This window comes from Polyodon spathula, chromosome 17, assembly GCF_017654505.1.
Source record: "Polyodon spathula isolate WHYD16114869_AA chromosome 17, ASM1765450v1, whole genome shotgun sequence".
NCBI classification, from domain to species: domain Eukaryota; kingdom Metazoa; phylum Chordata; class Actinopteri; order Acipenseriformes; family Polyodontidae; genus Polyodon; species Polyodon spathula.
In genome coordinates this window covers 15,388,735-15,401,315 of record NC_054550.1, presented here as the reverse complement: position 1 = coordinate 15,401,315, position 12,581 = coordinate 15,388,735, and the positions used below count along the sequence as shown (strand labels likewise).

Below are 12,581 nucleotides of genomic sequence, written 5' to 3'. Positions count from 1 at the left end.
TAATAAACAGAACTATTATTTCTGGACAAACCTGGGGATTACAAATTAAGTAATACACGCCACTGTATTACCTAACATCATTATTGTTTACTGTTTGTTTTGCCGTCAGGCACTGGACATAAAAATCATTAAACAACTTTGCACCTGGATCATAATTGTTCATTGATCACCTGCACCTACACACTATTAACCACTTTGCCACATGTGGTATCAGAACATGGGATAAGGTATCACACATCACTTGCAGTGATGCTGGAGGCACTGGACAGCAGACAGGAGGCTGCAGAAAGACGGGGAGAGGAGTAGTACATGACATTGGTTGAAAAGGTCGGTCTGGCAATCCAGACCACAGTACCAATGGCACCATGATGATGGCCAAAGGTGAGGGCACGAAAAATTATGGCAGAGGATGACCCAGAGGTTTACCTGGTTCCTTTTGAGTGGCTGGCTACCACCATGTTATGGCATAGAATACATTGGGCGAGCCAGCTGGGATCCTGACTAATCGGGGAGGTTTAGGAAGCATACCAGTCCATGATGGACACCAAAGCCCCTGAATACGATTTAGTAAAGCGAGCCATCCTACACCGGCTCAACATCACAGAGGAAACGCACAGGGTGCGATTCCGGGAGTACCGAATATCCCCGGATACATGCCACAGGGTGGTTGTGCAGCAGTTGTGTGACCACATGGTGCACTGGCTAAGCCCCACCCAGAAAACGGGTCTCCAAATGGGTGATGCCATAGCAGTGATCCAGGTGTGGATATGGCACCACAACCCCGCCACCCTGGAAGATGCAATAAAACTGGATTTTGAAGACACCCTGATCTCAGCCCACATGAACCTGTTCACAACTCCCATCTACCACAGCAACTGTACACCACCTCATCTCTCTGTTCCACCTACAAAACTGGGACCGAGACTTCCTAGATCTCCGGCCCCAATGGGCATCCTTGCCTCCTCTTCATGGAAGTTAAGGTTGGCCCCGAGCAGTATACATATATATTAGTGGTGGTAGATTATGCAACACAATACCCAGAGGCAGCTCCATTGAGGTCCACTAGTGCAGCTGCAATTGCCAAAGAATCAGTGCAGATTATGGCTAGAGTAGGGATCCCCAGGGAGATTTTGACTGACCATGGACCCAACTTTCTGTCTAACATGCTACAGCAAGTGTATAAAATATAAAATATGTCCCATTAGGACACGTGCTCATCATCCACAGATGGATGGTTTGATGGAACATTTTAATCAGACCATAAAGCAGATGCTGCGATGTTTTGTAAACCAAGCGCAAAAGCATTAGGCATCGCTTCTTCCCTACCTCCTTTTTGCAGTGTGAGAGGTGACACAGGGTTCTCTCTCCGAGCTCTTGTATGGTTGACAGCCTAGCGGCATCCTCGATCTGCTGAGAAGCTCATCCAAAAATGTAGTGAAGCATGTGCTCCTACTAAGAGATCGCCTTGATTTGGTCGGTCGTTTGGCCCAGGACACCCTCAAAATCGACACCGGCAACAGTAGCATTACAATAAAAGTTCAGTAATTTGAACCTTTCAACCAGGAGACAAGGTAATGCTTCTGCTTCCCTTCTCTGAATCGAAATTTTGTGCTAAATGGCAGGGGCCATATGAAGTGATTCGGGCTGTTGGAAAGGTGAATTATGAAATTAGACCAATCGCAGTAATGAATGTGAAATTTATCATGTACATTTATTAAAGACCTGGCAGGCAAGGGAGGCCTTTTTTATAGTCCCAGGCGAGGTAGAGGATGATTTAGGTACCCGTCCAGAGACCCCTAGCACTAGAAAAATTTCATGGGGGAAAAATTGGTTCCAGAGCAGCATCTGGAGCTGCGTAAGCTTATTGAGGAGATCGGCAATGTTTTTTTTTCTGACTTGCCCAGCAGAACTAATTTGGTTGGATATGACATTATCTCTCCCTCAGGTGTCACGGTACAAGAGAGACCTAACCGGATCTGAGAAAGTCGACAAAGTGACGTTCACAAAGAGGTATGAGACATGCTTGAACTTGGTGTGATTGAACCTTCCATGAGCGACTGGTGCAGTCCTAATGTCATAGTGGCCAAGAGAGATGGCACCAACCACTTCTGTGTAGACTTCCAGAAGGTGAATGCTACTGCCAAGTTCGATGCATATCCTATGCCTCGGGTCGACGAACTTCTAGGTAGAATGGGAAAGGCAAAGTTTATTTCTACTCTGGACTTGACAAAGGGATACTGACAGATCCCCTTAACCCGCAGTTCTAGAGAGAAAACCACATTTCAAAACTATGCCGTGTGGGCTACATGGTGTGCCCGCTGCCTTTCAGAGACTGATGGGCCAGGTTTTACTCCCATATCATGAATATGCAGCAGCATATATTGATGATGTGGTGGAATGATTTGTTTTCAGAGGCTGTCCAGCACTGTGGAATGATCTGCTTTCATAGGCTGACCAGCACTGTGGAATGATTTGTTTTCATAGACTAACCGACAATGTGGAATGACTTGTTCTGGCATTGTCAGGTCATCTAAGGTCTTATTCCTCCCATACTGGCTCGGGGATCAGGAATATAGATCAGTGCCCATGATGAGAGGAATGTCTTTAATGTGTTCTTGTGGCATCACATTTTGTTGGGTAATTGTAAATGTGATATATCAGAGGTATGAAAGCAGAATTAAAATGGGATTGGTACAGTAATGCCCATTTAAAATATCTAAAACATTTTCTTTTTTTTTTTTTTTAATAATCTTTATTCACAATGATTTATTATGTAATTGGAAAAGTATTTGTTTCTGAAAGCAGACTGAGGTTATGAAAAACTTTTCTGGAGCTGCTACGCTAATGTCCTGTACAATAAGCATGTTCTTTTAGATTGCATCAATAGTTTAATGATTTTGATGTTAGCTACATAAACAAAGCACTCCAAAGGCATACTGTTAAATAATTGTGCACTGAAAACATTCCACTTATGAAAATATTGATTCTTTCTATTTATTTTTTATCACGCATAACTTAACGTGTGGATTGTACAAGTCTATTGGTTGCTTATAACAGAATCTTAAACTAAAATTATTACCAGATAACCTTAGCAGGAGAACTAATAGTCAGTGGGTGTCCTTAGATCCCATGGTCAAGCCAGTTGCCTTTTTCTAGTCAAGACATGGGGAACAGATGTTGGGGAGCTACCAGCCCCATGAGGACAGAGGGTACTTGATCTCACCTGACCATTAGGTTTTGCAGCAGCGGGATGAGGAGAACCAGTCTCTGACGATGTTGACTCTCTAACTGGCTGGAATCTGATGCAACGTTCCCTGTGGAATCCCCAGCAACTGTGCATGGCCAATACATGAACATGCACTCCCTTGACTGTATTCCTTTACCAGGTGAGTCAATTAGGGATCCCAGGTGTAACATGATACATATATCTGGGAGCAGCATTCTCTTGTATTTTCTTGTGGCTTGTGGAGTCATTAGAAAAATACAACAAAAAGGCTCGCTCCCTAACCCCAGGGCTTGCACCATCAAAACTAGTGAAGGACAACTTTAAACTGTTTCCTTTTGTGCATTGTTTTTCTTTTGCTGACTTTACACCAGTGTTTTTCCAGCTAACAAAAACTATAACATAAATGGCCAAAAATAAAAAAATACAACATTTCCTTAACAAAATAGTAATAGAAACTGGTGAATGTTTAAAATAAAAAACTGAAACAAAAAGAATAAACATGAAAAACTAATATACTGAGTTGTATTAATATTGTTTCACGAAACTGCAATATACACTGAGTGTACAAAGCATTAGGAACACCTTCCTAATATTGAATATCCCTTTTTGCCCTCAGAACAGCTTTAATTTGTCAGGGCATAGTCTTTACATGGTGTCGAAAGCGTGTCACAGGGATGCTGGCCCATGTTGACTCCAATGCTTCCCACAGTTGTGTCAAGTTGGCTGGTAGTGGATCTCTACTCCGAATAGCTTGTTCCATATCATCCGAGAGATGCTCAGTTGGGCCACTGCAGTAAGCTGAATTCACTGCCATGTTCGTAGAACCATTCCTGGACAATCCTAGCTTTGTGGCATGGGGCGGATTCGACCACTGGCTTGCTGTTGGCTGGATGTCCTTTGGGTGGTGGACCATTGTTGATACACACGGAAAACTGCTGAGTGTGAAAAACCCAGCAGCGTTGCAGTTCTTGACACAATCTGGCCTGGCACCTACTACCATACCCTGTTCAAAAGCACTTAAATCTTTTGTCTTGCCCATTTACCCTCTAAATAGCACACATACACAATCCATGTCTCAATTGTGTCAGCTGATTGGCTAAGCTTTAATTCTGATGAGATTTCATTTTGGCATGCATCAGAAATGTCTGCCCATTTAGTTTAGTGTTAGTGCCTCATTGGTTGAGCAATGAAAGAAGTAGTGTAATATGAAAACAGTGGTAGTAATATTACTTTATTCTCTGAATATTCGTCATTGCTGCACATTAATTTGAAGGCAAAAATCCACACTTGTCTAAAATGGCAAGTGATGTGTGGGATTAACATAAAAAAAACAAGATAAATAAAGTGAAGATTCAGATTTGAGAAGTTAGTCAGAATCTAGGGATACAGATGCAGGTACTGCACATCACATTGCAAATGCCTCTCACTTTCCAGATCTTGGTCAAACTTGCAAAGCAAATGTTACGTATAGTGATCAGCGTTTTGTTTTGTTGTAATGCTATTTTCTGTTGTGAGAAAACCAACTTTTCCATTTATAGTTTTTTGAAGAGTTTATTTAATAGATTTGACAGCTTTCACTTGTGTGCACAGCTAAAAAACAATAACAATCTAAAAACTCAAGTAATCCCAGTAACGCTATTACTTTATGAAAAATTGTCATTTGCCACTTTGTTTATTGCAAGAAACTACAATGGCAGGGATAAAACAAAATAAAAAGGCAATGTCTACTTTTGTACTGTTTCTGTCTGAAATACACACACATGAAAAACTGTATCATTTTAAATTTGACATCATATGCTTTATAGTTAACTCAGTGGAGCAAAGTAAAGCCTTCACAACCACTGATCAAATCCTGCATCCAGCCATTGACAAATCCATCTTCCATTCATCCACCTCTCTTACCTGCCATGCTTTCTCCCTCTGTCCTTCTCTTCCTTGACATAACTGCTGCTTTGATACCATAGATCACTGAATTCTTCTTGACCCCCTTCAGAAATATGTTGGAATCTCTGGAACCTGTCTCTCCTGGCAGTCCTCTTACCTATCTGGACTCATGTAGTCTGTTTTTTATGATGGAAGCAGTGCTAACGCAAACCCGGTGACTTACGGTGTCCCTCAAGGGTCTGTTCTTGGGCCTCTTCTCTTTAACATCTACATGCTTCCCCTGGGTCACCTCATCCGCCAACATAGCCTCATGTTTCACTCCTATGCAGATGACACCCAGCTCTACCTAACACTAGACCCTGGATGTCCCTCTGCCATGATCCGACTCTCAGCTTGCATTCAAGAAATTGAGGCCTGGATGTCTGCCAATTTTCTTCAGCTTAACACTAACAAATCTGAAATTCTTCTAGTGGGATCGAAATCTCACCTCAGGAATCTCAATATTGCTTACCTGAACCTTGGAAACAGTCTGCTTCTGCCTTCCCCCAATGTACGAAGCCTTGGTGTATTTCTGGATAGTAACCTCTCCTTTGATGCCCAAACATCCTCTGTAGTCAAGTCCTCCTTCTACCACCTCCAAAATATCTCCATACCTGATGTCGGATGCAGAGATACTCTTTCATGCATTCATCTCCTCTCGAATCGACTACTGCAACTCCCTATGGTGGTCTTCCGCCATGCACCATAAACCAGTTGCAGCTGTATCAAAATGTTGCTGCTAGTATCCTTACCAGATGTAAAAAACATGATCACATTACCCCCTGTCTTGCCCAGCTGTACTGGCTACCTGTAAAGATTACTTTCAACATTCTCCTGCTTGTCTACAATACCCTTCATCAAACAGGTCCAGAGTATCTCTCCAACCTGATGACCCGCTATGTCCCTACACGCAAGCCGATGTCCTCTGACTCTGGCTTGGTTGTTATACCCAAGTAAAAGTTCACCACACTCAGAGAACACTCTTTTAGCTTCATGGCCCCAACTCTGTGGAACTCTAGCAGCTTTAATGTGTGCAGCTCTGTGACAGAGATCGAACGAGTCTTAGTGTTAGATCTCCTTCCCGACCTGTGAAGACAACAATGTAAAATGAACGGAGTACCCTTAACTAAATGGCACAACAATTTATTCCTTCTGGTAGGTGGAAGGGGGCTGAGCTACGGCACCCAAGTTCAATGACTCAGACAGGAGACGGAGGAGTGGATGCAGTCGTTAACTTAGGGGTCATGAGTGAGGGAATTGATCTTTTCCTTTATATATGGTTAGCAAAACAACCTAGAAGGAGTACTGTGAATTGTGAAAGTAACCATGAGTGTTTGTTAGTTTGTCTTGTAATGCTGTTTGTCTTGTATTTTCTGTTTCAACATTACTAACATGATCAGAAGCTTCAGGCGCAGGCCAGCATCATACCCGGATATCACCACTCACTTATTCACTGAAGAACACAAGCATGTAATTCACGCACTGTTGGAACTGTGTCTGTGTTTCTGTTTTGTGTGGGTGAAAAAGTGTGGGATTTTTGGTTGCGGGTCAAACCCATGGGATTTACAAAAACAGGAGTGATACACGCCGTTGTACCACTTCCATCATTATTATTATTTATTGGTTTTGCCATAAGGCTCTGGACATTATAATCATTAATAAACACCCTTGCACCTGTGAATCATTGTCTGTGTGATCTATCCACTCTGCACTCTACTCACCTGCACGTACTCTCCACTTTGTCACAAGCTCCCACTATCGCTCGCATCAAATCAACTTTCAAGACCCACTTGTTCTCTTTTGCTTTCAATGCTCTTTAAGCCTGTTAGTAGCTGTTGTCTAAATTGCTATTTCAGGTTTTTCAATCCATCTTATCATATGATTCTGTATGACTGTGAACAGGCTGGCTGTAGGGTGATGTCAGGCCAGAAAGGACTACACAGAGAAAAGCAGTACTGGAATGGGAACTGAGACGATGTGGGGCTCAGTGTGTTTATTGATTGAAATAAAAGATTTAAACAAAAAAACAGGACATGGCACTTGAGGCCAAAATAAATAAACAAACAAAACAAATTAAAAATAAACAACAGCAGATGAACAGACAAACTAACACGGTGAGTCCAAACAAACACACAAGTATCGTGCTGATCCTTCCAGCACGAAATAGCAATTATATGCTTGAATTGAATTTACTTTACTTTTTTACTTTCTCCTTCTTCACACCCTTTCTCTACTCACTGAACACACAACCCCGAATGAGTGAAAACATGTTGCTTTTATGCAGCTGTACCGAGACTCGATTGCTAATCAATCATTCAACTGGAGTCTCGGTACAACTGCATGTGAATGAATTAAGTGCAATTACCCGTGCTCACATATTATTACATTTTAGCTGCATGTTAAGTGCTGTGCAATCCTTGTGCCTTAATACAAATATACATTTTAAACACTTGTGTTACACAGACCCATTTATATCCCGTGTACCAATGACTATACGCCAACATTAACACACCATAAGCAACATTTAACACAAAATACAAACGGGCGGGGCACATTGCCACAAAGACACACACATCAACAATGTCTAGAATTCACATCCTAGCCTTGTATTTAATGTAATATGGCTATATTGAATGTATTTGCATTTTTTTTTTACTGGTTGTATGTAATGTACTATTCCCTGTATATAATGTATTATGTATTTTTCCTCATTATCTTGTAAAGTGCTTTGTGATGGTGGTCCACTCTGAAAGATGCTATATAAAATAAAGATTGATTGATTGGTTCTGGAATATTACAGTTATATATTATTTTAGGATAAATAGTATTGGAAATTACTAATTTTGCTAGATTGAGCAAATTGTGCAGCATGTGATTGGAACATGAAAGTGAAAGTGGCTTTTGTATTTATTTAACTTAAATATGTTAGCAATGTACTTTAGCTTAGGTATTGTATGAAGTTATATGATTAATAAACATATTACGTTTGAGCTGTTGTCAGAGCATTTCTTTTTTTTAATCTTCCAAAACACCAGATTTTTGTCTCCAGTTTATTGTAGAAAGGCTTGGGAAGTTGACAGGGGCTGCAGTTTAAAATAAGAATCAGTTTGGTTTTATTATAGAAATACATGAAAAACTTAAGTGTGTATGTCTATATTTTCTTTATTTTTCATATGATAAACTGCATTCTGATAAACTGCGATTTGAAATATATATTATATATATATATATCTATATCTATATATATATATATATATATATATATATATATATATATATATATACTGTATGTACGGTATAAAGAACGACGGGCCATGCGGTTCCCATGATATATACCACGCCTGGGGTGGTTATAAGACCCGAGTTGTCAGCTGAGGCCCTTTAATCACCCCAGAAGTGATATATATTGCTGGAACCGCATGGCCTGAAGTGGTTTATACCGTTTATAACACGGCTACCTGTCATTTGTGGGAAGAAAAATAATTAAAATAATTAAAACACAATTAAATTAAGACAAAACAAGAAACTGTTATTGTATGTACATCCACAATGTAATAAAGTCCCAAATTTAATTTAATTAGTGGAGACTGAATACTGGTCCAAAGTTGAACTTCTTGCACTGGCACAAAATTCCCTTATGTTATTAAGATTTATTGGACTTATTGTACCAGTTATGTGGAGTTTCAAATTTGTGGTATGACTTGAAGATTGCTGTCCATTAACGCTCCCCAAGGAACATGACAGAGCTTGAACAGTTTTGTAAAGAAGAAAGGTCAAATACTACCAAATCTAGGTGTGGTAGAGACCTATCCCAACAGACTCACAGCAGTAAATGCTGCCAAAGGTGCTTCCACCAAGTATTAACTCAGCGGGTGGACACTTATCCAATTATGATTTTTTATATATATATATATATATATATATATATATATATATATATATATATATATATATATATATATATATATAATATAAATTCTCAATAAAACCTTTTCCCTCAAGAGTATGGAGAAGTATGATATGTAGATAAGTGGAGTTCTCAACCTCTTCGTATACATCTATTTTTTTTTTTTGCATGTTTGAAACGTATGAAACTCTGAGGCACTGACACAACAAAATGTGAAAAAAAAGTTCAAGGGGGTGTAGACTTTCTATAGGCACTATAATAATATATATATATATATATATATATATATATATATATATATATATATATATATATATATATATAGACATCAAATCAATATTTGGTGTGACCACCCTTTGCCTTCAAAACAGCATCAATTCTTCTAGGTACACTTGCACACAGTTTTTGAAGGAACTCGGCAGGTAGGTTGGCCCAAACATTTTGGAGAACTAACCACAGTTCTTCTGTGGATTTAGGCAGCCTCAGTTGCTTCTCTCTCTTCATGTAATCCCAGACAGACTCGATGATGTTGAGATCAGGGCTCTGTGGGGGCCATACCATCACTTCCAGGACTCCTTGTTCTTCTTTACGCTGAAGATAGTTCTTAATGACTTTCGCTGTATGTTTGGGGTTGTTTTCATGCTGCAAAATAAATTTGGGGCCCATCAGATGCCTTCCTGATGGTATTGCATGATGGATAAGTATCTGACTGTACTTCTCAGCATTGAGGAGACCATTAATTCTGACCAAATCCCCAACTCCATTTGCAGAAATGCAGCCCCAAACTTGCAAGGAACCTTTTGATGGAAACATGAGTTCTGGTGATGAATCTTCCTCCCGACCTGTGAGGGCACTAAAGAACAAGAAGAGAAGTATCTGGAAGGGCTGGCCTGACAGTTCGTTTCCGGGTCAGGGAAGTGGGTCAGCCTGGAAAGAAGCGCGACTCTGTTGTAAGACCGTATTGATTTGAAAGGTAAACAAGAGGCAGCTGCAAGTAATAAGGCAGCTGCAACCGTTTACCTAGATATCATGCGGGATTACATATAGGGGCCAGGGTAATGCTGATCTTTTCCTTCGTTTGGGTAGAACGTTTGGAGGAAGAAGGAGCGAGAGTGGAACTCGCAGTGTTTTTGTGATTACGTGTTGTGTTTGTTTATTAACTGTCTGTGTTTGTTTCACTGTAGACAGTTAGAGTACTACTCCGGAGCTGTCGCAAAGGGTCAGCACTGTCCGGAGCACCCCTGCACACCACCATATCTGTGTATTCACCACGCAACCTCACGTCTGCACTCACCCAGGACTGGTGACCATGGGTTCATTTTTGTTCCTGACTGTGCCCTGTTTTTGTTATCTCCGCGCTTTACACATTGTTGTGTATCGCCAGGGATTTATTATTTTACGGTCACCAGACCTGGATTATAAATAAAAGCCCCTTATCACTGGAAACTGTTGTTTGCCTGTCACTCCTTCATCGCATCACCGCTACACCTGTTCCCCTCCTCTAGCCACTTTGCCACAAACCTCCACCATGCTTCACTGTTGCCTGCAGAAATTCATTCGTGTACCCCTCTCCAGCCCTTTGGCGAACAAACTGCCTTCTGCTACAGCCAGATATTTCAAAAATTGACTCATCAGTCCAGAGCACCTGCTGCCATTTTTCTGCACCCCAGTTCCTGTGTTTTCGTGCATAGTTGAGTCGCTTGGCCTTGTTTCCACGTCAGAGGTATGGCTTTTTGGCTGCAAGTCTTCCATGAAGGCCACTTCTGACCAGACTTCTCCAGACAGTAGATGGGTGTACCAGGGTCCCACTGTTTTTTGCCAATATTGAGCTGATGGCACTGCTGGACATCTTCTGATTGTGAAGGGAAGTAAGCATGATGTGTCTTTCATCTGCTGCAGTAAGTTTCCTTGGCCAACCACTGTGTCTACGGTCCTCAACGTTGCCCATTTTTTTGTGCTTCTTTCTGCCACATTGTCACCTCTTCTCTCTCCTTTCTCCCTGTTCAGATCCGTGAGACCCGGCAGACGATGCGAGACTCGGAGAGTGGTCTGGAGCGCATGTCCATCGGGCACCACATCCGAGAGAGGGGACACGTGATGGAGCGATCCAGGAACAGGAAGACTGGGGACAGAGAGGAGAGGCAGGACTTCATTAACCTGGAGGAGAGTGAGTGAGGAGGGGACAGGGGAGGGTAGAGAGAAGTGGACCTCATTAAACTCAAGGGGAGAGGGAAGGTTACTTTGTGCTTTTTTATACTGGGGGTGGGGGGTGGGGGGAGCCAATCCCTCACTTTCCTGTCCTGTCACAGGTGAGGCAGCTGCGTTCGATGAGGAGTGGAGGGGTGCAGCCTCGCGCTACCCCCCCCCTGGGGCTCGCTCCCTGGACTACCAGCGGGAGCGTAGTGCGGGGGGAGGGGGGCGCCTGGCCCTCGCTGCCCCCCCCAGCCGGCAGGACGATGACAGACAGCCCTCCTCCCGCCGCTACGACTGGTGAGACACGTGCAGCACACACAACCCCACGGTGAGCACTGTCTTCCTGTGTGCATATCTTGAGAGCCACTTGTTTAGTTGTGATGAAACTGGATCATTCTTTAGCTCAAGCATATTCCAAATTGAAGTACAAAAGACAAGAAAATAACTGTAGAAAAGGGAAGATGAGAAGCATTGCAGGGTTGCCAGTGATAATATTGCTACTGCTAATAAGAGGTTAGAGAGTATGTTTTAAAGAAACCTTGCTTAGCATGCCTGTGATGGTGTGTTTGTTCCATCATGTCTTTTTATTTGCAGGTACACAGAATTGAGCCCCTTCCTCCTGCCTCTGACAGTGTTGAGAGTGAATTTGCTGAAGGCTAAGTGATCAGATGCTGTATTGTCGATTGGAAACCATTCATCTGAGTCGGCCTGCAGTCACCAACTACATTCATTATTGTTATTAATAGTACTAGAATATTATGACTATTGCATTTTTATTTTGTGTGCCGATTTATTATATATAATTTGTTTTTTTTTTTTTTTTTTGTATACTGTTTTTTACAGCACAACCTTTTCAAAGAAAAGTCTTACCTGTCTTTCTCCAGGATTCAACGGGTCATATTGTCTCACTTGCATTCATATTTCATTTCTTGTTTTATTATTATTATTAATTATTATTATATTATTAGTATTATTATTATTATTATCATGTTCGGGGATCTCTTTTTCTGCTCGGGTCATTCTTTTCCAAATTTACTAACAATTGCAGCATTGTGGGCAAGCTTTGCAGACTTTTAGTGTGCAGCGCAACACTGAACTGCTTCCCCTGACTTACTTCCTCCGCAGCTCTGGGGAGTCTTTTTCAGAAGCATTTTGCTGGAGTAGTTAGTAAGCCTGGCAATTAACTATCTGAGCAGAAACTGCAACAGAGAATCATAGAGAACAGACCCAGCCCACACAGCAGGATATTAAACAGGGATTTTCTTAGCATAAAGACATGAATGAAGGTTCAAGGTCATTTTAGTTTGATTTGTTATTCATTGAAATGGTTTT

At 41.5% G+C, this 12,581-nt stretch overlaps 1 protein-coding gene across 1 annotated transcript; it reads left to right on the top strand.

The window, feature by feature from the left end:
• Positions 1-537: 537 nt before the first annotated feature.
• On the top strand, positions 538-12,046 carry LOC121330141 (myeloid leukemia factor 2-like). The gene is made up of 4 exons (XM_041276436.1): positions 538-877; positions 11,026-11,223; positions 11,366-11,577; positions 11,844-12,046. Exons 1-3 carry the CDS (start codon positions 538-540, stop codon positions 11,548-11,550), a joined length of 723 nt encoding a protein of 240 aa, XP_041132370.1. The 3' UTR covers positions 11,551-11,577; positions 11,844-12,046.
• The last annotated feature ends 535 nt before the right edge of the window (positions 12,047-12,581 follow it).

Bases quoted from the DNA above. Each gene is read 5' to 3' on its own strand.
- LOC121330141 (XM_041276436.1), top strand. From the start codon at position 538: ATGGACACCAAAGCCCCTGAATACGATTTAGTAAAGCGAGCCATCCTA. The intron at 878-11,025 runs GTACACCACCTC...CTTCTTTCTGCC, and splicing joins TCCCATCTACCACAGCAACT to ACATTGTCACCTCTTCTCTC. The intron at 11,224-11,365 runs GTGAGTGAGGAG...GTCCTGTCACAG, and splicing joins CTTCATTAACCTGGAGGAGA to GTGAGGCAGCTGCGTTCGAT.